Genomic DNA, 25,190 nt, shown 5'->3' with positions numbered 1-25,190 from the left:
TTTTACTTCAAGGACACTAATTTAGCAGGTACAAAACCTATCTGCCATGAGAAGCGCAGGGAAATGCTGCCTAATATTTGAGAATCTGCCAGATACCAGGTTGCCAAGAAAAAACAGTATCTGAGCAAGCTGGTCTGGTGTTTACTGAGAGTGTTTTAATGGTACTGACAGCCCATCAAATTATGTGTCTTTATCATGTAGAATAAAGTAGCTTTTCATACCATTTGCACAGATGCAGCTCTTTTCTACTCAAGAAGCATCCAGCTTTTGTATTCATTAATTTACACAGTATATGCTTACAGGAAGTAGATCAGTACTCCTGAAATAAAGGCAAACCAAGGCTCTGGAAGATGAACCAGTTTGTGTTTTCTTGCCAAATATACAGTATCAGAGATTGAAACAAAAACCAAGTTCCCAATAATCATGGCTCCAGAGATGAGCCCCAAGCTTCCACCCAAACACACCAAGATGACCTTTAGCATTAGTCTCTTTACTGCTTGGCTACCTGAATCATGATGGACTCTGCAGCCCCCATGTAGCTGAAAAAAATCCGTAAAATTCTTCAGTGTCTGTAAATTGGTCTTCAAAGGAGGGGGAATTAAAAAAGTAATACATTACTTGATGAGAAAGCAAACAATTGAATGTGAATAACCATTCCCTGTACTTCTGCTGTCACTTCTGTAGAGCTGCTATGGCTACTATTGTGATGTGCTTCTGTTCTGCATCACTTCATTTGATCAAGTACAGAATATGGATCATTTAATTAGTGTAATTCTGATCTCCAGAACAAACTGTCTGTTCATTCTGTTGTACAAACCAGCATTGTCTTCAAATAATAAAAGCAGACTAATCTTAAGAGCTAGTGGAAGAATTCATTCACCCACCTTCACCTACAGCGCAGTTTGCTCAGCCCCTCTGTACATCCCTGTTGCAAAGGAGTCCAATTCCAGGGAAACTTAGGAGAATCCTTCCTTGGACATTCCTCAGTAGAGACAAATTCATCTCTTAAATATAGCATAGATTTACTGTGCTGTTGTAACTTCCTCAGCTCCTTCCTGTTAACTGCAATACACCATTCAATCAACACACTGCTCAGTAAGTAAATAATCTGTAAACCTCCCATGTTCATTTTGTACACACCAAATAAAAAATACTATTTGTGAAGATCCTGGCAGAAGGAAGTTCATAGCAACTCCTAGTTCCCAAGGAAAGTTGACAAATACTAGTGAATTATCAACATATTTCAGTAAAACTTCAGTAGCAGTTCTAAATTCATCCTTATCACTCTTCTGCACTCTTCAAATATTCCCACAAAGTTAAAAAGAAAAAAAAAAATCACCCTCCTTTTTTTCAAGGTCTGTATTGTATGTGTTCTTTTATATCCATTTTATATCAAATCTTTCCACCCTCTTAGCTGCAAACTTATTTTGCTACAAGTGCTGCACGAGCAATCCCTTACCAGCACTCAGTACTGTATCTCCATCACTGACTAATCTCTGCCATCCACATGAGCATTTTTTTTCCACAGAGCAACTGCATGTTTTCAGACCTGCCCGAGAGAAACCAGCCAGTCCCAGGTTCCCCATCCATAAAATAGGGAACGACACAGATCTACTAGCAGTCAGGGCAGAAAGACTAGTATTTGCCACCTTGCACCTTTGCCAAGTTCTTTATTCTTTCAGTCTTCACTGATTCAGCTTTGATTCTCTCACATACAATCCATTTTGCTCTATTTTAAAATCACTGCCAAGATCTTTACCAGTATCTTTAATATGTCAACAGTGTTCCAGCAGCAAGAAAGTAAGCTCGAGGGCTTCAGAAGTACAGTGGTTACCATGCTTCAAGCTAAGCAAACATTTTAATTTTCACCTGTTCATCTTCACATGGGGAGTTTTTCTTGTACCAATACTCCCCCAAACTGCTCTTGGTAACTTTGCATTTTCATCAGCATGTACAAACATTGTTTTGAGTTATACCATGAACAAATATGAAGAAAAATGGCTTTTCTCACAACAGTCTTCATGGGTTACTTTTAATTAAAATCAGTTTAATGATTGATAAGCTCTAGTATTTCCAGCAGCAAATTTTAAGTGGTTGACTGTTTTCAGATACAGTGAAAAAATGGAAGATAATAGAACTACATAAGCTAGCATATTTAGTTTGTTTACTGGTTGTCAAACACAGGAAAAAGTGAGGGTTTAACATGTAAATTGTCATGACCAAGAGCAAAAATTTGACAACTACTTTGTAGGAATCAGAAAGTTCAACTATATTAACTTACAGAATCACTGTTTCCAATGCTTACTCTTAACGTCTTACTTTTGACATACTTCTTACATCAGAAACCAATGAGCGTGGATTTTCAGTATTGGGTTAGTATTTAGCAGGAGGGGATGTCCCACACAAACTCAGTACATTTGCTACTTCTACGTGTTCTCCACTCATGCCCCTTAAGCAAATGGAAGAACACTGCAAATACCTTTTTCCTAGTATCCTTCATTTGAGCTTGAGGAGGCAGCAAAAGGCAATTCAGTGTGCCAGTGCACACATGAATAAAAACACCTCTTCCTTATAAACAGAACAAATGCATCTGCAGCTGATTTTAGCTCAGCCATACAACAAAGTTTCATTCAACACTGCAGGGAAAATAGGACAGTGGGTACACAGGAGTGTGGAATCCTACAGCTCTAACAAGATCTTCCCTCCTCCTGCATGTATCTTCCTCAGCCACAATTAGCAAGGATGCAGGTGCTGTTTGAAACAGCTGCTGCATCCACCTGTGGTTCCTCAGCTAGTGCTGGTGGGAGGAGGAGACAACACACAAGAGGGAGCATTTCCTCTTTTGTACTGTTATTTTATTTTGTAGCAAGATCCATGTAGTATATAAAATATAACAGGAAAACTGAACAAAGCCTATAAAATAAATCAAGTTCAGATGACAAACCACTACAGTTCTGCTTCTGTGGCTTTGATGATGTCACCAGAACTCATGTACTGTTTACTTTGTACTTTTACAGTTCTCTAGCGTATGAACCTACATAAAAAGCTGATATGTTCCAATTAAGCCATAGTTAAGTGACAGATGTAGAGGAATAAATGGCTTTTTTAAGCCACAGCTGCCCTTGACACAGGTTACAATGATGTCTAACTATACCGTAATGCACATTACATCAAGAACCTTGAAAGAGCCTCTGAGAAAACAGGTTCACATTAAGCATTTTAAAGAAAGGTCATAAATACTGCACTGTACCAACAGTACCTCCCAAAGTCCTCCTTATGCCTGAGGAGCATTTGTGGTTTTTAAGAAGCTACTACATAGATGACACCAAACCTAGAGGTAGGTTATAGGCAAAGGTAAGTTACAGGCAAAAAAAAAAAAAATCCCTTTAGAGCTTGTCACTGCACAAACAGCCCAGCAGGAGGCAAGGCAAAATGGCAACAACTCCTTCCCCCCACCTTAAACATCGCTCACACCATGCAGTTTAATTCCTAGTGCCCTAAGAATGACAGTGGATCATCAGCTGCTAGGAAATGCAGTCATGCCAAGAGAACAGCTTGAAGTTATTCAAGCAAAAATCTGTTACTGTGCAAAACTGGTGCACTGGACTGTTACCAACTAGATGTCCAAGTTTAAGAAGGAACCTGATGATAGAGAACTAAGGTGTTTGCTTTCTTTTTGACATGGGAAATACTCTACATAATCAACAGGAGAACATACTGCTACACCAATGTGGAAGGAGTCAAACATCAGCTCATCTCAAAGGTTAGAGACAAGAAAAAAAGTTGAGAAAGGTTAAAAAAACAGCACACTTATTCTGAGTTTTCTTTTTTAAAAAGTTACTGTACTAAACAAGCTGGTGAAACATCTTGCCTTCAGTATCATCTGGGATCAACATAATGTTGGTAACAAAAGGGCACATTTCAGCATGGATCAGAAACACATCTGCAAGTACAACTGCTAACAGCAGATCAAACCCCAGTTCTAATGGTGTAACGCCTCCAGGTCACAAAATGTGGACAAAACTTTAATCTTAACTACCTTCTGTGCCCTATTTGGTGATAATCAAAAAGTAACGATGCTGACAATTCATTTTATTTCTACTTCCAAAGGAAAAAGGGAAAAGGTTAAATAAGTGTTCTCCAATTTGTTCTCCACTATATGTACACCCACACACTTACACGCACATGCACACACCCCTCAAACTGCACTGACATTTCTTTTTGACCAAAAGAGTAGATCCTGGGAGTAAGTGCAAAATGCAAAATCAACTGACAGAAAATGCTGAACAAACAGCATCATAAAAATACAAAATATTTATATTACTGAACTATTAACAGATGATGTTCTCTGTTTCTTTAAAACTTTGGAACCACATAGCTGATTTCTTAAATCTAGTCCATGCCAGCTTCCAGAACTATTAATGATTTAGTTAGCTTCATTCTTTGATGCTTCATCAAAGTTTTCTACGAGATCTGAAAGAGATGAAGATATTTAATACAGTAATAGCCAGGAACATTACCTTTGTAAGATCAATGACAACACATACATTACAGGAAAGATTAAGTAGTCCTTAACTAGACTGAGGAACATCATTTATTATGGGCAGATTTCAAATGGCTTTAGAAAACAGGGCTTGTTTGAACACAAGCAAAGAACCAGAAACGCAGGAACAGTCAAGAGTGGAAGTTCTAATATGAATATTCTGATTTTTCAGAAGTGCTTTACAAGCTTCAGTAGCTTCTAAAGAGTCTTGAGCCATCACATTCTTTAAAGAATGCCTCAAGTTAAGCACTTACTAATTGCTGCACTCCAGGAAAAAGAAAAATTTGGGGGAGAACCAAATGTTTATGCAAGGTCACAAAGAAATAAACCAGTGCCAACACATGAGGCATGGAACCTCTGAGTGCACCAGTTTGTTGGTTTATCCCATACACCACACTGATGGATACAGAAGAATGTGGTGATTGACAAGAGTTACTGACAAATTAAGAACTGACAACATTAATTTACTGAGAAACTTTTAGACATTGATATAAGCTCTGCTTCTTCTACTAGGGAAATAATCTCCGCTCTAGACTCTGATTTAAAGACGAGGTGATGACTATGTCAATCATGTCACTCTGCTGCCCTAAAACCTTATTTGGATATTTAGAATACCTGTTTAACCTCCCTGAAACTATTTTAGCCTATTTTCATTTAAGAATTAATCAATTTGCACAGGGTAAGCCTTTTTTTTGCAAAAACTGAAATGCAAAGTCACCCATGGTTTAATGCTGCCCAGTACATGAAGCCTTTCTTAGACAAGCAATACAGTCACATCAAGAGCTAAGTCTTTAAATGTATTAATTGAAATATTTTTACATTATACAGACATATAAGTGTACATGTGCCTACCTGGGACATCATCATCTTCTTCATCAATATCTTCAGATTTTGGTGCTTTACTATCCAACACTATAAAAAGAAATTTGCTGTCAAGTCCTCATTATACAGAATTAGGGATGACAACAAGACAATAAACACTGTAACACACAAGTGAACAGAGAATGCATTTTCCCAAACCCCAACAGTGACAAACACAAATGACTGGGTATCAACAGCAATCAGCATGACCAAAAGGTCTACTTTCTTATACTGAAGCATTAGCACAGCCATTTTCAAACACTTAGGGGTATTAATGCAGACCTAGCAAAAGATCAAATGTTACAGAAAAAAACCAGTATGACTAAGTCTTTTAACTGAAGTCATGTGTGTCAATGCAACAATAATGCTGTATCAATCAGGGATCAACTTATCACATGATCCAACCATCAAGAAGCCACAACTGTAGGAAAAAATACTTCCATATATCCACACATATTTCCTGCATCAAGCCTACTTATTTAAGTTCTGGAAGCTGAAGCATGCTACAAGTAATCTAGATAAATGCTAGAATGTAAAAAATAAAAAAAGCACTTATCATTGGTCTGACTTCCTGTACTATCTATCTAAAGCAAGCACAGTAAGTAGACCTCTTGGTACTGAGGTTGTGTTGAAGAAATATGCTTAGAGCAATCAATCTTTCTACATTTTGAAAGGTATTTTACATGTTAATATTCACACATTAATCTATTAAATTACATTGAAGAACATTAATACACTAAAACATGTAATGTATTTTCCAGTTCCAAATAAAGACAATAGCAATGTGTCCAACGACAGTCTTTTTAAAAGCCAACACTCTTAGCAGGATAAATATGAAACCCAAATGTTAATGCCCAACTTCATCAGGGCTTGACTTTAAGAACTATTTTTTGGCAATATAGAACAAGAAACATGAACTCTGCTACAGCTACTCACAATGAAAATTGTACCTGCTCTGCAGTCTAAGGAAGCTTTACAAACCCATATGAAAGTCAGACTGATTGCTTGTGCCTGGCTAAAGTATTCTCATGTTCTAATTTCAAAACAAACATCATTGTAAGAATATGCTTCCATCTATTCTTAAATTACAAACTTGCTTTAGAGACAGTGGTTGAGCCCTCTACAAAATGTGCTACAGTGCTTACCCAAGGAGGGTACTATTCTAAAAGGGCTTGTCCCCAAACTCCGTTTCTTCACTGTAAAATTACAGTAATAGTTATACCACATACACACACCAGGCTCCTATTGTTTTAAAATGAGTATAAAATAATCACATTAAAAATGCTGATTCCCCCCCCCCGCCCCCCCTCAAGTCAAACTGTGAATTTGCTTTCCTACATATTTTGTTACACACAGTTGCACCTGGAACCACAGCATGCCCAACTTCCCAGATTTTATTGTTTTTTAAAATCAGGGCTGCCTATTTAGAATCTTGAATCAACACGGGAAAAGGTCTCCCCATTATAATTCTGTAACAATGGCAAATAAATAGAAAGTTATCAAGAGCAAATGTGCTTTTAAGTCACACCACTGTAAATTTGGGTCAATGCTTCATACTGTTCCTTAAATCAGCGATGAAAGATTCCAAGAAGACCTACCTTGTCTTGGGAATTGTTCAGCTAACTTCCTGAGACTTGTTAAGCTGTCAGCACCAAGCTGGCTCAAGATGCCTGGAAGCATTTCTGTGATCGGTTTAGCCTCTGCATGACCAGTAATTGCAAAAGTGTTAGCGGAGAGAGAAGCTTGAACCTTGGGGTTGTTGAAGTGAATAACTGTTCCATCATCTTTTATCATGTTCACCTGTTTAAATAGATTAATAACATTTATTAAAACATCAAAGCATCTTGTTGAATGGGCATGATAAATTATTAGTTCAAAACTAGATTTAAATTATTAAAATATTTAAAAAGTCTAAAAACTAATACTCCTCCAAGAGGACAATGTAATTGTGACAGAAGCATCTGGAATTAATGCCATCTAAACTGGATGTAAAATATGAGCTAAAGATAAAATAAAGGTTCATACATACTATATGGAAAGGTAGAATTTAAGAGCTCTTTCATAAAATACACTTCTCTAAATACTAGTAAGCATGGTTATATGTTATCATACAGTTAATGTGTATTTTTAACAAAGGCAAAGCACAAATTATTAGACTGTTAGTCATGAATGAGTTAATATCAGGAATGTCAAAAAAACCCACAAAACCTTCAGCTCTGTGGTAACTCTTTACAAACTAAAAGCTCTAACAAACACCTTGCCACATCAGTTTAAGACATCACCATTCCCAGCTATCTGTGTCACCTATCAGGAAAACGTTACTGTTTCTGCAGCAGAACTGGCAAAAGCACAAGACTCACAATCTGGCCTACTTGCTGAAGCTGCCCAAGGCAAGGATACACACAGAACTGGAGGGTTATGTACTGACTGCATGAGAACCACCTCCTTTCTGTCCCTTCCCAGTAATTCCACAAAGACTCTTAAGTATATCTTTGGGATGCTGCTCTCTTCCTCTTCCCTGGTCTTCTGAATCACCAAGAATCAAGTTTAACAGCCAGTATAGCAGCCTGTTTTGCTCCTACTGCCAAAGTTTACACTGGCATGTTTTTAGGGGTTTATTTTGGTTTTGTGTGGTTGTTTTGTTTGATTTTTTACTTAAAAGGGAAACATAACAGAAAGTTAAAAAGATTTTTCTTCTGGGCTGAAGTACGGTGAAGTGGAAAATAATTTTGTACGGAAAAATAAGTGTTCTACCCATCAAACCAAACAGTAGCTAACAAATCTGTCACAGAACTCCTAAGTGTTTAGCAGAAGTTCACAGAATGATAGAATCATTAAGGCTGGAAGGGACCTCAGAGATCATCAAGTTCCAACCCTCCTGCCATAAGAAGGGACCCCTACCACTAGATCAGGTTGCATAAAACCTTGTCCAACCTGGCCTTAAAACCCTCCAGGGATGGGGCATCAACAACCTCCCTGGGCAACCCATTCCAGTTCCTCACCACCCTTACAGGAAAGAATTTGTTCCTAATATCTAACCTAAATCTCCCCTCTCTTTTTAAAACCATTATCCCTTGTCCTATCATTATCTTTTCTGATGAAAAGCCCCTCCCCAGCCTTCCTGTAGCCGCTTTCAAGTACTGGAAGGGGCTATAAGGTCTCCCTGGAGCCTTCTCTAGGCTGAACAGCCCCAACTCTCTCAGCCTGTCTTCATAGCAGAGGTGCTCCAGGCCTTTGATCATCTTGGTGGCCTTTCTCTGGACCCTTTCCAACAGGTCCATATCTTTCCTGTGCTGAGAAGTTACAGGGAGAAAATTTGGGAAGGAGAGATCTAAACTATGCAAACATATTCAGTTACCAGTCTTCACACAGCAAGAGAGTTCAAAATGAGCTTTGAACAGGAAAACCAAGTGTGCTGCTTTCCTGCAAAACTAGAGGATGACCTGTTCCTTACGCACAGCAAAACTGTAAAGGCTTCAAGCACTGTCATCCTCTTACTAAAAAGCCTCTTTTAAAAACCACCCAGATGAACTATTAATGTTTGACTCAACACTACTAGCCTTCCCAAATTCATCTGCCTACAAGTTTACCAAGGTCAACTTGTGTCCACCTGAATACAACATACTACAATTACGTACCTAGTTATCAAGCCAGAAGCATATTCCATTATCTTCCTTCATATCAGGACACTGTCAATTCTTAGTAACTATGTCTGAATAAAGATCTTATGCTTGGGAAGGGGATGGAAGGGGAGAGGAGGCAGGGAACCCAGACCAAAACGGAACTGTCTTTGAGTTCATATAGCTCAACATATACTTATCACGCTGAAGTAAACAAACTGAATTGTTTCTGTAGCAGAGCTGTGAAAACATCCAGGCAAACCAGGCTTCTACACTGAATCTGTATATGTGCCTTTGGAAGAGTGGTATGCACTAAGTGACCTCTGAAGGCACCTTGCAATCCTGCTTAAATAATCACAGATTAAATATAAAATTTACATAACTACTACAGTAATATTGATTTCACAATGAAGTAACATCTCCTCCTCCTCCCACATAAAGGCATCACTCTACAGTGTTATGGAAAATGTGTCAGTTTGTATTTTAGACATGTAAAATAAGACACATTCACAGAATATCTCAAACCTTCATATACCAACTTACAACTAACACAGAAGTTGCTTCTGTAAAATCTTCCTGTGTTGTAAGAAATGTTATCTCCTATAAGTACCACAAACCATCCTGGTAGTTTTCCTGCAGTACAAGGACCTAATTTTGATAATACAGACTGGCAAGTTCTTACTCCACATGGTTTTCTTTATATTCTGCACCACTCAACTCTTGCTTTAGATGTGATGCTGAGTACATGTGTTTACTACTCTTCTCTTTAAAACAGGTAATCAAGTTCATGAAGCCAAGAATCAAGAGAAGTTTTCTTTTGCAGTGTACACGTAACACAACACAAACAGCTTAACTAGCTTCTGCAATCATTAGCTGGCCAGCAGAACCTTCACCCTTCTTTCTCTAGATATGTATCTATGCATTAATGCAAATGAGGCAACGAGTCAAATAACTTCACCTACCAGGAACCTGACCTGTAAGTTTGAGTGGGAAATTGTTCTTAAAAAAAAACATACCAGAAACATCACACTACAGTGAATTTCATTTCAAACAGGAAACACTTATTTTCTCACTATACCTCTTCAATGCCAGCAATATTATTTACTGCCAGTTTTTTGAGGGAACTCTGAAGTTTTTTATCATCAGCTGTAGCTGTTCTGTGCACCACCTTCTTCTTTCTGCGAGCTGTTCCCTGGAAAAGAATCAAGGCACAAGTCAGCTGTTCTCAAAATTTCACAACACTTTTTGAAAGTCCTATCATGCTCTTAGCCACTTACCTATAACCTTTCAGACAGCTCTGTAGTCAAAAAGAGCTTTTCAACTTACTTCCCCTTCACCTACAGCTTTAACTCCCAATTTTATGTTTTTTGTTAAGTGTAAAAGACCAAAAAGACACTGAACAGCAGCATGTTTCCCTTCCCACAAGCTAGATTATAAAAAAAAAAACATTTATTATTAAGCAACATAAGGAGTTTCACCAAGAGCTTTATCTTTCCTAATATATAGCACAGATACAGCGATTTAAGAAGGTCACACTTTCGTAACCAAGTCATTAACATTTTTGAACTGTTCCACAGACAGCAGCATTAAAATTCCTACTCTGCAAACTTCTGTACAACCCCACCTACGGTGAGGAGATGAACACCCACGCTGAACAAACTATGTGCTCTTTTGTCATATTAACTACCTGCTGGCTCAGAGAAAAGAAACAGCTCAGTGCAGAGTCAGATAAGCCCTGAAGCTGGCACAAAGGAAGGAACTCCCCAATAGGGAGAAGAGAAAGGCAGAACTGGAACAACCAACAGGTAAGTTTAGCTTAGGCTTTCACAGGTCACAACAAGTCACTGAATTAAAATGAAAGCTTGCACACTGTGGTAACTACTCATCCAGCAGTTATGAACTGAAAGTCAGGTGTCAGCACTATGATCCACATCACACACAAAAAAACTGTATTTTTCAGGCTTCAAACATATATTTTTTTTTTTTCCTCCCTCACAGGAACTAAGGCCTATGTCTTGAAAAACAAATGTCAGAGATATTTCTCCTTCAACCTGTAAATGACAGGAGACAATTCATCTGTGATGGCTTTCTTACCTTTCCTCCTATTCGGACCTGTGCCTGAAGCTTGGCCAGTTTTTCTTGATTCATAGTGTTGTATCTAAAAAATAAGAATCGGACAGAAATGCAAGTTAACTTACAAGGATACCGAGAAAAAATTTTCATAGTCACACCACCTAAATAATACAAAGTGGTCCAGCAGCAGTCTTTCCAGCTGAAGCATCAGTACGATGATGAGGCAAATCAACACGACATCTTGTTCTGCATCAGAGGTACTAACTGCAAGTTTCCAAGTACGCCGCTTTACTGTTAGAGCCACCTGACTAAAGTGCCCTTTCCGTACCGACCCAAACCAGCACGTACCGCACGTGCGCTCCTAAGAAAACACCACACTACTTAGAACGCTATTTCCAAATTATGAATCCCTGATACTTTTAACTACTAAGCCCGCTCCGAAGTCAAGGAAGTTCGTGACGGAGGTTCCTGTATGAACCTCTAGCAGCGATTCATCCAATTCAATGGCTGGGAAGTTAAGAGTCAAGCGGCTTCTGCAACAGCCGGGTGGAATCCTTAAAAGACTGAAAGACCTAAAAAATTTGTAACGGGTGGAAAAACACGTCCAGTTTTCCAAAGATAAGAAGGCATTTCGCTGCTCTGCCTCGAGAAGCCATCAGTGATCCCCGGCACGAAGGGGAAACTCCCTTTGCATCTGCATTGTGCCAGGGAAGCGACGGGGAAAGGAAACAGGGCACAAGCGGGCGAACGGGGCCCCAGCACCGCAGCGGCGACCACCACACGGGCTGGGGCTCCGGCGGGAGAAGGGGCTCAGGCGGGCAGGGCGGTCGCTGGCTGCCCCTGGGCACGGGGAGCGGGAGGGGAATAAAGGCCCCACGCCTCGGCAGCCAGGGCAACCCCACCGGGACGGAGCACCGAAGCCCCAGGGGAGAACCGCAGGCGCGCCGGGCCAGGGCAGACCCCAGCACACCGCGCCTCCGCGCACGGCCTCGTTCCACCGTCCTCTCCTCGAGGTACGGCCGGAGCCCGCGGCCCCACCACGGCCCAGCGCGGCGGATGGGGACGGGACGGCGCCGAACCACCAGGGCACCCCACCCGCCCCGCCCCGAGCCGAGCCGAGCGGCGGCAGGGGAAGGAGGGGCCGCGGCGGCAGCGCCCGCGGGGCAGGTCTCACCTGAGCGCGGCAGGTCTCACCTGAGCGCGGCGGCTCCTCCGCTGCCAACACGCGGTGAGAACAAGATGGCGGCCAGGGAAGGAAAGAGAGGCGCGCAGAGAAAGGAAGCTTCGCGCCACGTGACGCCGCGAACTCGCCCGCGGATTGGCGGCGCCGCGGAGCCGCATTTGCATAGCGCCAGGGGCGGGGGGCGGGGAGGCGGGGCGCGGTGCCTCCTGGGAGCTGTAGTTCCCGGGGCGGGCGGGGCGCGGTGCCTCCTGGGAGCTGTAGTTCCCGGGGCGGGCGGGGCGCGATGCCCCAGGGCGGGGACCCCCAGGCCCCGGGGGGCGGCGGCTCCAAACGTGTCACCGGGCTCTCGCCTGCGCGCTCTGCCCCGTGGCGAACCCTCCTTCAAACACGAGTGCTAGCGGCCGGTTCTACTCTGGGCAACTCCTGAGAGCGGCGGGACAATCGGGGGGGTTGCTTTGGGAGGAGAAAATGAAACGTGGGAACCCCTCCCTCGCTGCCTGCTGCCGCCGGGGTAGCTCTTGATTTTGTTCAGGGGGGTAACCAGGGTTACCGGCGGCGCTGTGCGCCGGAGGTAGCCCTGCCCCAGAGGCCCGGGCTACCCGCGGGGAGCCGAGCGCCTCCTCCGAGGGCTGGGGTGCGGAACCCCCGCAGCGGGAGGCGAGGGCAGCGCACCGCCCACATCCGTCTCACATCACTTCCTGGGCTTTAAAAAAAAAAAAAAAAAGGGGGGAAAAAAAAAAAAAAAAAAAAAAAGGGGGGGGGGGGAAGAGGAAAAAAAAAAAAAAAACCAACACCTGAGCCGGTCCGTCCCGTCGCGGAGGCTCAGGGGCTGCAGCCGCCGCTGCCCGCGCCGACACCATGAGGGCTCGTTCCGCCGCAGCCTCCATCTTCTGCCTGTGCCTGCTGCTGGCGGCCTCCGCAGCCTCCGTCGCTGAAGGGCTCGGAAAGGGTCAGGCGAACGTTTTCTTCCAGCTTTCTTCTCAACTTTTGCCGTGCGTGGGTGCGCCCGGGCCGGGCCGGGCCGCACAGCCCGCGGCGGCCGGGGGGGCGGTGGGAAGGGGCGGCCTGGCGGTGGGGGGGACACCGCTGCCTTGTGACTTTAAAGATGAGGGGTCTTTAGGCGATCTTTGCCGCCGTGGTTTTGTTCGGGCTAAACCTCGAGGAATTTCCCTTTCGAGGGGACCCGCTTTTGCGTGGCGAGAGTCTTGGGGGGGAAGGGAGGGGGGTGCAGCCCCGCAGTGTCCCCCGGCCCGCCTGGCGCTGAGCTGCCCTGCCAGCCCTGCCCGGCCTCCCCCGCCCCGTCTGCTGGCTCCTGGCCGGCGAGGAACGGCTCTTCCCTCCCGCCCTCGACTTCGCTTTTCCCTCCTAACCTCTCCTCACCCCTCCTGCGGCTCCTCTCCAAGTCCTCCTCGTGTGATTGCCATGTCTGGCAGCCTGCTGCAGTCAGGGGACCTGAGCTGCACCACAGGTGGTGGTGGCTTTAGCCTGTCTTGGAGATAAATCTCCCTGTGAGGGCTGGTAGCAATGCAGTTTGATCAATGCCAGCAGAGCTTTGTGGTGCGGATCCCAGTCATTCCCCTTTCATTTGGCGGTTAATTCTGCAGTTGACTTTCATTCAAAAGAAGCACGCCGTAACGTGTTGTGTGATGCTTTTAAAAAACACGCTGAAGCTCACCACAAAGTGGGTCTTTCTGAAAAAGAAAACCTTTCAAAAAGTCTTTCCTAGATAGAACAATAGAAGGTTTCCCCTGATTTAACATGTTGACCTTTGAATGAAGTAGCTGACGTGTCGGTATTCTGAGTAAACAGGACTTCTGCTAACCCAACTGTCTCTTGCTCTGCTACATTCAGTTGGTACAAACATAGTCTTGTGCCTGAAGCTGCCTCTGCAGCTGGTACGAGTGTGTGATTGGACACGGACAAGGCATCCCCACCTTACTACTAGCACAACTAAATATTTGATGTGTTGCGTCATATATGTTCACAGTTGCTCATATCAGGAGGAGAGGTAAGGTAATAAAAATACTGTGCCAACAGTTGAAACCTCCCAGGTGCTGAACTAGGATGTCACAAGGTTTTGCTGACCCTATTCATGGCTTTTTCCGGCTTCTTTGCCATAGTGGTCCGCCGGAGACTATGTCCACTTCCCCCTGTGTCAGCACCGGGCAGCATGTGGCTCCTGAGCCCCATGTAGCTCCCAAAATCTGCCCCTCAGCACCCTGGGCACCAACTAATCCAGACCCTCAGTGTTGGCCAGGGGCAAGTGGCGGCTGATGTTTGGTCATCCATCAGAGCCCTGCATTACTGGAGCAATGAGACCTCTGAGGAGGTCTTCCAGGGGAGTTCCCCTATGAACAGTTCATGGATCTCCTTCCTGTCAGCTCTCTGCCTGCCTTTCAGCCATGTGAGGTAGTCCTGTGCTGGCTACAGGGTCAAAAAAACAGGCAGTCCCTGCTTTGCAGTTTTAAACATACACTGTCACTCTCACCTCGACTGACATAACAACACTTGTTATCTGGGCATGGGATATGTAACATTCAGAAACCTGTGTAGTGGCATTCTTTCTTACTCTTCTATTATAATTATTGTCAGCATAAGTTTTAGGGCAATTCATTATGATAGGCTGGCTTAGGAATTTCTGAGTTTTGCATTCAGTGGGATTTAGGAAGCCAAACGCTGACACGTTTAGTTTATCACTAATCAGTTAATAAATGTTCACAGATTGAAAAAGAATGGAGAAGAATCATAAGGCTCTTTAAGTTTAATCACTGTTTGAGGATTTTTGGCATATATGTGTATAAATATTCCTGAGTGTGATATGTTTTTGTTAATTAATTTCAGTGGGATTCCACATAAGACTATGTAGATTATAAATGTTTGCATAAGTCTTTCAGGGACTGGGATTATAGTTTGCTTTTAAAAAAAGAATATAAAATTAGTTGAAAATATTATTAAGGATTGTTTTCATCCGTTAGTTGACATGTTAAATTATGCAGCATTTATAAACCCTTATTTCTGGCAGGTTTTGGAGATCACATTCATTGGAGAACACTAGAAGATGGGAAGAAAGAGGCAGCAGCCAGGTATGTTACCTAGCTTTAAAGATGGAAAAGTGTCCTTAAAAACATTCTGTATCGATCCTAAACTTAACCACAGAAAACAGTAATTAACAATCATGAAGGTGGTTTAGGAGAATTCTCAGATCCCTGTAGCTTGTTAGAGAGAAAACACGGTGGTTTGGTAACTTTGCTGAAGCACCACCTAGGTTTGATGAATGAAGTTCTAGCATGTCTTTGAAGTAAGGAGAAAATGGTTTTTGACTAGTTCTCATAGTAAAGAAACCCACAAACACATTTGAGTAGTACTTGGCCCCCTCAAATCCAGCAGCAGTGCAAGATTCTGTAAAATTCCATGTGCCTGGACAGATGAGGCCTCAGTGAGATGAGTGCTGAGGTGAGCAAAAATTCGTTATGCCTTCCAGGTCTGCTGTTTAATTTAATTTTCCTCTCAAACTGACCATCTGGCGAGTTCTACACGCCAGTGTAGACACCAAATTTACCCAGATGGTGCAGTTCAGAAGTCTTGCAAGTGTTTATAATGGGATATTTTAGCATTTAGTTTATATACCTGTGAAGAAACCAGGACAAATTCAGTATTTGCAGGAATAATTGTAGCATCACTTTGCAGTGGAGGAAACTTTAACAATTTGGCTTAGGCAGGATGTGCTTTTCTGCTCAGAAACAGCCCTGGAGCAAAAAACAGCTGTAATTGTGTGTTGGGTTGGGAGAAACCAAGAAGAACAATGAAATGATAGATGAAGTCTGGCTTTAGGTCAGGAGATGAAAGGTTATAGGGAATGTTGTGCATCGAGTGAGATGCATCAAGTGGTCTCGGAAGTTCCAAGACCTGGATTTCAATCCTGTACAGCCCGGAGGTGCTGCAGGTGTCTTGGTTTTGTGTCCCCCGTGGGCGAGGGTGTTGATCTTGCACTGGGTGCCGGGTTCCCGGGGACAGCCAAAGCGCGGTGGCAATTCCAGGCGGGAAGCCCCCGTTCTGGTGTCCCTGTGCCACGCTGCCCACCCCCGCGCCAGCCAGCCCTGGGGCCGCGCTGCAGCCCCCGCGCTGCAGCCCCCGCGCTGCAGCAGCAGGGCAGGAGGGGCCGCGGGTCTCCGAGGCGCCCGACGGGGCCTCCCGCCGTGGCGGCTGCGGCGCAGGCCGCGCTTGCCCGCTCCCCCGGGGGCGGGGTGTGCGTGTGACCCGCGGAAGCAGTCGCCGCCGCCGCCGCCTTCCGGGCCCGCCGGGCGGGGCGATGCCGCTGGTGGTGCTGTGCGGGCGGGCGGGCAGCGGCCGCAGCCGCCGGGCCGCGGAGCTGCGGGAGGCGCTGGGCGGGCCCGAGCGGCAGGCGCACGTCGTGGCCGAAGCGGAGGGCGGGCGGGCGGCGCTGCGGGCCGAGGTGGAGCGGCGGCTGAGCCGGCGGGATGTGGTGATCGTGGACGCGGGTAACGAGCTGCGGAGCATCCGCTACGAGCTGTACTGCTTGGCGCGGCAGGCGGGCACGGCCCGCTGCCTGCTGCACTGCGCCGGCGGCTCCGACGGCCCCGACCAGCCGCCCTTCGAGGCGCCCGACCCGCGCAACCGCTGGGACCATCCGCTGTTCACGGTGCGCGGGGAGGAGCCGCTGCCGCTGCCCGCCATCCGCGCCGCGCTGTTCCGCAGCGCCCCGCCGCCGCCGCACCGCGCCACCCGCGCCCAGCCCCTCCAGTCCAGCGGCTTCCTGCACCGCCTCGACCGCGCCACGCAGGAGGTGCTGGCCGCCGTCGTGGCCGCGCAGAGGAGCGGCGCCCAGCCCGGCCAGGAGGTCCGGGTGCCCGGCGTCGCCGAAGGGCTGGTGCTGAGCCGGCCCGTCAGCATGGCCGAGCTGAGCCGGCTGCGGAGGCAGTTCCTCAGCTACACCAAGATGCAGCCCAGTGACGAGAACTTGTCCCAGTTGGCCAGCATGTTCCTGCAGTACCTGAGCCGCAGCATCCAGTGAGCCCTGTCGCCTGAGCCGCGCAGAGCAGCAGCCGTGCTCGGGTCCCGAAGTACTTGGAGCAGTCAGAACATGCCTTCCAGCCACAACCCCCCCCGGAGCCCGGGTCCCACCTGTCGCACGTCAGATGCAACAAGAGCAGCTCTGGGAAGATGGATGCTACGTCCCTGCAGCAGCTGAGCAAGCTCCATTGCTAAGAGGATCTGTAGGGACGCTGTTCACCCCCCACATCCTCCTCGCTTGGGTCTTTCAAAAGGGAGAGCTACTCCTGCATCCCCAAGCAAGTGGAGTCTTCTGTGGAGACCTAGAGCCCAGCAATCAGCTGGTGTCTGAACATGAAAGCCCATGTTTTCCCCTTCACATTGGGATGTGTGTATCTTGAATAAGAAGATTCTTTTTCCAAAACTGCCTCCCGATAATGTCAAACTGCAGGAGAGACTTCAGTTCTGGAGCTGGAACAACTTATATTTTTTAGGATGTGACTCTTTCAAAATACCCTGCTGAACCTGAGAGGTGGATATGCAAACTGGGCAACAGAAAGGTGCTTAGCTTAGGAAACTCACCTCTTTGTTTCAGGTTTAGCAATAAAATTTGTGCCTTAAATGGAACAAAGTCCTTAATTTACTGCAGGAGTAACTTTTTCGAAGCAGTGCTGTGTCTTTTCTCTGCAAGGTCCTCATTTTAAAAACACTAGTTGTTTAAGTGCTCTTGTAGGACAGTGAGCTAAAATGGGAATGTCTGTTCTGGGTGAAACTCTCCCATGGGTCTGTATGTGCTGTGATGGGTAACTCAGTTTTGTGCTTCTTTTCAACTAATTTCAGTCTTTGCTATACCACATATTAGCTTATATGAACTTTTCACTTTCTGGTGGATGCTTCGTCCCTCATTTTAATAAATTGTGGCTTTTGGTCTTAATTGTATGTGTAGTGCTACATGGGAGGGAATAGTGAAGTGGAGCTTCAATCACAGTGCCTTTTTATCTGACATACTGGCTGCCAGGTGGGCTTATGCACTGCAAAACTGAGAAATGACTACAACAGTGTTTTGATGTAAATAAGTGTATATTCTCAGACAAACAGAACACAGCTGAGGAAATACATACAGTATCTAAAACTTCTGTGAGTTCACACTGGCTAAGAGTTGGTATTTCAAGACAGCAAGCACTTCCATATAAAGTCTGCTTTGAAAATCTGTCTTAACTTAAAAAAAAAAAAAGTATGTTGCACTGCTGATTACCAGATGATTGAACTCTTCTGACGTGAAGCACTGATCCATGATGATAGGAACAATCTGTATTTTCCAGAGTTAAATGAGCCTCTCAAGAAAGAGGCAAAATCATGTTGCAGGGTGTGGAAACAACGGGGAAAGAAATGCTTTTTCATCATCAGGACACTGCTGCAATACCTGCTTTACTAGGGAGATGTGTATTTTTGCTCCTTACTGCGAAAAGAGTCCTATGTAAAGAAGATAACAGATTGGTTAGTTATAAATGGCAGACTTCTGTTTGAACTACTCTAAATGTTAATTGCTTCCTCTCCACCCTTTCCTGGTTCTGAAGGCCATAACTGAATGCTGCTAAGTAGAGATTTCCTTTCATATCTATCTACAGCTAAAGGAAAACCTGTACTTCATTTCTGCAAGTAGTTAATTTAGTTGCCATCATGCACAAAGGTGTTTGTAATTTCTCTGTGAGAATTTATCTTCATTTTTAACCCCCAAAATGGAAACAGAGTTTACAATAATAGCTTAAATTTTACTTGGCAAATCCTTAAAGAAGTATCCATGTAGTATGTTTTATGTGTGTCTGCCTGTATTCTTTCTTTCACCTAGTTTTGGGCTTTTCTTACTGTTCTGGAAGCTGTATCATTATTACCAGCTTCCCTTGGATACTCTTCCATAACTTAAGGGGTTTATTAGGATGAGATACCCAATTCTTGTTCTTAGTCTTTCTTGGCTGATTGCCTTAGACAGCTTTCACCAGTTCAACTGTTGGTAGAAACAGTGAGGGTGTTAGTAAGGACTTGTGCACACACAAACTGTGGAGGAAAGTGTTGTACTACCTGGATGGACTCAACAACAAAAGTCATCTGTAGCTGTATCACTTCTTTGTTAGAAAGGTAAAGTTGCTGCAGAATGTCCAGGGGCAGTGAACTGGAGGATTAATTGGATCACCACTAAAATCAGGAAATAAGGGAAATTCATCGTGTTTTTAAGGCCTCTTGTCTAATCATGTAATGTAGCCTGAATATGTTATAAAGGATCTTAGAGAAATAGAACTTGGTAAGCTTGACTTTGTCAGAAGGTAAAATGCTACAGGGACTTCTGAAGAACAGGGATAAAGCACATCTCAGGGTGATGGAAACTTAACCTCTGTGTAGTAAAGGTCAGGTGAGTTATTTGGGAAGAGAGAGAGTAACAATAACTTTGGTCCTTTCGCATTGCACTTGAGTCGGCTGCAGTTCCACACAGGCCTCCCCTCTCCTTCTCAGTCCTGGCACTTGCCACGTTGGTCACAGGTTTGTTTCAGCATGGAACATGTAAGAAGCAAGCCTGGCAGCCAGAGGGTTTGCTGGGTTACTCTGTTGGATTCCTGCTCCACAAAGGGTCTTGGTCACAGGTGGTGACTGAAACATACAGACCATAGTGGGGAGAGGGATGAATGTACAACTGTCATCCAATGTTTTGCCTTCAGCAGCCAGGAAAATCCATCTTGGGATCTCTCAACTGGTGTCACTAAGCACTTTTCAGTAAAAAACTTTCAGTTGTATATCTGAGCTAACCTTCCAAAGGTAAAGTCACGTCCTCTATATGAACAGTTCTTCACTGGCATTTACAATAAATTATTATTATACATGTTTAAAGATTGGGAAAACTTTTTGCAAGACAACCTTAGAATGCAGGAGAGTCTCTTTATGTCTCTTATTTTCTGCTACATTTAGCCTTTGTAGAAGTTTTGACTGTTACAATGTACATGTAATAGAATTTGGTTCGGAGGCTCAACTGTAAATTTGCTTTGACAATTTTGTTTCTTCCTTTTTCAGTGGTTTGCCTCTTATGGTTATCATCCACAAGTCCTGGTGTGGAGCTTGCAAAGGTAAATGTATTTGATACTAGAGCTTGTTGAAATTTCTCATGAACTTTTGTATACAAATCATGTAATAATGAGAAAAATGAAATCTGTATTTAAAATTCACTGCACCACTTAACCTGTTGGCACTGCCAGAAGGCAGCCATGTCAAAGTGCCAGCAAACCAGCAGCTGTATTACTGCCCTTCTGTAGTGGCTGCAATTTCTCCTGCACTTGGCTTTAAAAAAATGAAACAGAATGAATGATCTTCAAGAATTAATTGTAAATTGCCTTACTTAGAGCTGGTGATTCTTCCAAAGTGAGGCTTTGTCTCTTTCAGTGTTTCAAAGAAACAAGCTGGGCATTAAGGCTAAGCTTAAAGGACGAGGCAGTTGAGTGAGAACTGGTGGTTTATATAAAACCTTTTCCTTCTGTGCCATTGGTTCAGATATCACCATGTATGTCTGTTGGTCAGGCTTTGTCGTATGGCTGCTCAGCAGAGATTGCTTCAGTTCCCTGCTGTTCTGAGCCTGGCTTGGGTGGTTTGACCACATACATTCCGTTTGCTCACTACTTGTTGAAAAGCACTGGCTCTCCAGAGGGAGGAATGAAGTTGTGATTTTGATGCTGACCTGAAAACCTGAAATCTTTTCTACTGACTTGACTCTTCTTTTTTTTTTTTCTTCTTTTTTTTTTTTTCCATTTAATTAGCTCTAAAGCCAAAATTTGCTGAATCCAAGGAGATCTCTGAACTTGCCCATAATTTTGTCATGGTCAACCTTGAGGTAGGCTGCCCTCTCATTTGTATCCATGTTACTGCTTAGGAATTAATCATTTGGAATCCTGCTTAACTGGTTGCATCCTGCTTTGTGTGCATCCTAAATTGTGCATGCCTGAATAGGTGTTCAGGATTGATTGATAGAACTGATTGTTTAAAAAATAATTTTCTCCAGTCTGGTTATTTGAATTGTGTTTATAAACCTGACTCTCTGCCATTGTATCTTTAACAGTTTGTACCTTGTGTCATTCCGCTGCTGCAATAAAGGAATTTATATTCTCTCATGACATGACAAACATTCCTACACCAAAGGGGAGCAGTTAATGCAAACTGGCAGGAGAGAAAAAAATACTGTTATTTTCCCAAACGATACTTGTTTAGGTGGAAATAACTTTCTTCCCTTTGAGAGTGGGAGATACTGCAGTTACCTAGTGTCTGTTCAAGATGTAAATTGCTCAGGGGAAATGGAATAGAATGAGTTCTTCTTTAGAATGAGTTCTGTGTTTTGTTAGATACCTTGCTAATATGTTCCCTCCCTTCTGTCTTGCTTTGGTAGGATGATGAAGAACCAAAGGATGAGGCCTTTAGTCCTGATGGAGGCTACATTCCCAGAATCCTTTTCATGGGTGAGGCATCTTCAGCTGTTGTATCCGCTCACAGGACTGTGTTCTTATTGTTACCACCTACATTTCCTGTTTGATTTCTTGTTTCATAGATCCCAGTGGAAAAGTCCACCCAGAAATCATAAATGAGAAAGGAAACCCCAGCTACAAGTATTTCTATACCAATGCTGATCAAGGTATGTGCAAAGTAGTTTGAAGTGCATTTAGAGTGAGATGAAACTCTGGTGTGTCCTGACTGAAGGATACACCTTCACTTTTGAGGAGAGAAAAATTATGATACTTTACAGCCTAGCTGGGAGCTGTTAGATACAACAAGGGTGAGTGGTTTTCTTATGCCTTGAGGAACTATGTTCAGAATCATGATTTGCCTCAGTACCTACCAGTTTTAGCATGGAAAATCATGCAGTTTGCATGATCCAGCTACAAATAGTTGGGAAAAGAGCACAACACTGGTTGTTTTTTTTCCCACAGGTTAATTTTTAGAGCTGCATTCTGTAACTGTGTTGTTTTAAAACATGTTCATTACTGGGACACCTTACTGTTTTCATCTTGAGATTAATGGTTGCTGTCTCTAATCTTTTAGTTGTCCAAGGGATGAAGGAGGCCCAGGAGAAGCTAACGGGTGATGCTTTCAAACGAAAACACCTGGGAGATGAACTATAATGAATACACAGAATGATCCTTTTCCATCACTTCAAAACTCTAAAAGGAAATTATTAAAAAGACAAAGAATGTAGGTACACTGGAGGGACTTAATTCTCCTGTCAACAATGTTAGGTTAAACCCTGTTTGGAGTTCACACACATGCATCAATAACTGTTATCTCCTTCTCTGCTTGGCAGTTTGTAATGTAAAGGTTATTTGCAACTAGGTAGTATGCAAACACATCTGTGTGTTGGAGCAACCGCTAATATTTGGTGTTAAAAGGGAGGTGTGTACAGCAAAATTTAATTTAAGGACAAACAGTGTGATCAGAATGACTAGAATGAGGCAACATTTTGATGCTTTACCAGAGTTGGATCCCTCTTGTCCCACTGGCATTGTGTGATCCCATGGTTTATACTGGGGATTCCTATGAATGGGGCATGTTCTTGGGCCAGGTGTTTTCTAGACATCCTAAATCATGAATTCTGCCACTAAGCCAAGTAGAATATGTATCATGAATGTCCAAGTAGCATGTGAAAATATTAGCTCTGCAAACATATTTTTGTGTAGAACTGTGTGTGATTCATCTTTATTTGCCTTTGGGCAGAAAGTTCATTTTTTCCTCGTGCACTCACCTTTTGATTGTTCCATCGAGTGAGGGTGGGTTATGTTGAAGCTTTACAGGGGTTCCTCTTTTATTCTTTGAATGTTTTTTGGCAGATGCCTTGCCATCACATTGTACTGTATTTTTGTACGAGGGTGAAAAATTAAACCTTTTTAAACTTAAGCATGCAGACAGTGTTTTGTGGTGAAGGGCATACGTTTCCTTTCCTAAGGGTGGGGGAATGTGTTTTTATTTGTGTTGCAGTGGTTATTAATGTTGAATGCCACAGCTGAGGGAGGTTTCTCCTGTTTATAATTATACAAATAACAGGTTTTTTTCCATGTCATTACAATTCAGCTGTTCTTAAAATATCTATACTGTTGAGGGCAGGGTAACACCTAGTGTTTATCTGGTGGAAATTAAAAGAAAAATTGAGAGGGGAAAAAAAAATCACCTCTCAACCTGCTGGTAACGCTTTTCTTCATGGACCCCAGGATGCTGTTGGATTTCTTTGCCAGAAGGGCACATTGCTGGCTCAGGATCAAATTGTTCTCCACCTAGACTCCAACATCCCCCTCTGCAAAGCTCCCAGCCTGTAATGTGCACAGGTTATTCCTCCTCAGGTAAAGGACTTTGCATTTCCCTGTGGTAAACTTCCTGACAGCCCTCTCTGCCCATTTCTCCAGCCTGTTGAGGTCCTTCTGAATGGCAGCAGGACCATGTGCTTATCAACTGTTTGCCCCAGTTTTGTATCTTCTGCCTGTCTGTAGAGAGTGAGCTCTCTCCATTCATCCAGGTTGTTAATTGAATGTTTAAAGTAACCCCAGGGCTACTCCAGCAGTTCTGACAGTTTTCCATCTTTTCTGTCCTCCTCACTACCTATTTATTTAGGTGGTACTTCATCAGTTTGTCTATGAGGATGCTATGCAAGACAGTGACAAAAGCTTTACAGAAGCCAAAAAAAGCCTACAGTTCTCCCCTCATCCACCAAGCTGTAGTCATCTAAAGGAAAAAATCCTTTAGTGCAAAAGGCACTTGTTACAACTTCACATAACAAACACAGAGACGTCATTTTCTACAGATAAGTTTTTAAGAGCTGTTTAAGGACATTGGTTGGGGAAAATTGTGTACAGTAAACCCAACTTGTCTCCTGAGTCCATTCTTACTGTTCATTAGTGTAATTAATGTTACTTTCCCAACCAGTCTGCTTTCAAGGGATATTAGACACCAAAATTCAATTGAGCACTAGAAGACAAGGACTCAGTGGAAATAATGGGATTATTGCACATTAGAATTACCCTGCTCAGCTACTAAAAGTTATTCTACAGGTTTTAGCCTCTGCTTTTCTTGCAAATTGTCTAACCATAAAATTGAACTTTTCTCAAGCTGTACCAGCCTTCAAAGTAAGTAATTCTATGTAATTCCTGAAAAGGATTTGTATTTTGCAAAATTGTCTTTTGTTCCCCAGCTGTATCAGTTGACCTAATTAAAAAATAGGTCCTGTCTGATGCTCGTTATTTCACTTATAGCCTTAGATTGATGTGACTAAAAAAATAATGGATACTTTCATTTTACTTGCCACTAGGGGGAAGACTCTGCTTGTTCATCTGGGATATGATTCAAAAAATAATAATTTAAAAAAACCAACAATGTCAGATGCAAAATAGCAGGGTGCACCTCTGCCATTTTTCAGGCTCGTTTTTGCAGCACCTCTGCCCTTGTCTTATCTCTGCAGTGAAATTAAGGCCCGTGAGATGTATGCTATTAGTCCCAAAGCCTTGCTTCACAAAATGCTCTGATATCAGAAGCAATGTGGCCTGAAAGTAATTTTTTAAAAGTTCTGCATCTACAGAGATCTCCTTTCGGTGACAGATGCAGGAAATGTGCTTCAGTCTTTACATTTAAGACAATTTTGATTCAAAATTACTCTCCTTCACCTCTTTTCCGAGGCATCTCTCCTTCAGCACTTTCTGCCTTCCAGATTTGCTACTTCTGAAGGAAAAAAGTATTCCATCATCCTTTTTTCTTTGTTATTTGGATACCCCCTTTCTCTCTAACCTTCCTACTCTCTGTATGTTCAGACTTGGTGAGCTGGTACATCTTCCCCACCCCTCCTTCTGGTTACTCTTTTCTAATCCCCGCTTGTGTCCTCTGTAGCAAGGTG

General features: G+C 43.5%; 3 protein-coding genes across 4 annotated transcripts; 2 read left to right on the top strand and 1 right to left on the bottom strand.

Annotated features, from left to right (window-relative positions):
- Positions 1–2,018: 2,018 nt before the first annotated feature.
- BTF3L4 (basic transcription factor 3 like 4) lies at positions 2,019–12,390 on the bottom strand. 2 transcript variants are annotated; one of them, XM_051624520.1, is made up of 6 exons: positions 12,292–12,390; positions 11,119–11,182; positions 10,103–10,216; positions 7,003–7,204; positions 5,396–5,455; positions 2,019–4,473 (listed from the first exon to the last, which is right to left on the bottom strand). In XM_051624520.1, exons 2-6 carry the CDS (start codon positions 11,170–11,172, stop codon positions 4,427–4,429), a joined length of 477 nt encoding a protein of 158 aa, XP_051480480.1. In that variant the 5' UTR covers positions 11,173–11,182; positions 12,292–12,390; the 3' UTR covers positions 2,019–4,426. The 2 variants fall into 2 exon arrangements, with proteins under 2 accessions (XP_051480480.1, XP_051480481.1); XM_051624521.1 differs by having other exon boundaries at positions 12,272–12,388.
- A 657-nt stretch (positions 12,391–13,047) lies between these two features.
- TXNDC12 (thioredoxin domain containing 12) lies at positions 13,048–23,209 on the top strand. Its single transcript, XM_051625155.1, has 7 exons — positions 13,048–13,229; positions 15,303–15,363; positions 20,351–20,403; positions 21,088–21,161; positions 21,711–21,780; positions 21,870–21,953; positions 22,361–23,209. Exons 1-7 carry the CDS (start codon positions 13,139–13,141, stop codon positions 22,438–22,440), a joined length of 513 nt encoding a protein of 170 aa, XP_051481115.1. The 5' UTR covers positions 13,048–13,138; the 3' UTR covers positions 22,441–23,209.
- KTI12 (KTI12 chromatin associated homolog) lies at positions 15,371–18,224 on the top strand. The gene has a single exon (XM_051625153.1). It carries the CDS (start codon positions 16,590–16,592, stop codon positions 17,310–17,312), a length of 723 nt encoding a protein of 240 aa, XP_051481113.1. The 5' UTR covers positions 15,371–16,589; the 3' UTR covers positions 17,313–18,224.
- Positions 23,210–25,190: the final 1,981 nt, after the last annotated feature.

Source organism: Apus apus, chromosome 7 (genome assembly GCF_020740795.1).
Source record: "Apus apus isolate bApuApu2 chromosome 7, bApuApu2.pri.cur, whole genome shotgun sequence".
Lineage (NCBI taxonomy): Eukaryota > Metazoa > Chordata > Aves > Apodiformes > Apodidae > Apus > Apus apus.
The sequence above is the reverse complement of the archived record's forward strand: the minus strand, read 5'-3'. Positions and strand labels throughout refer to the sequence as shown.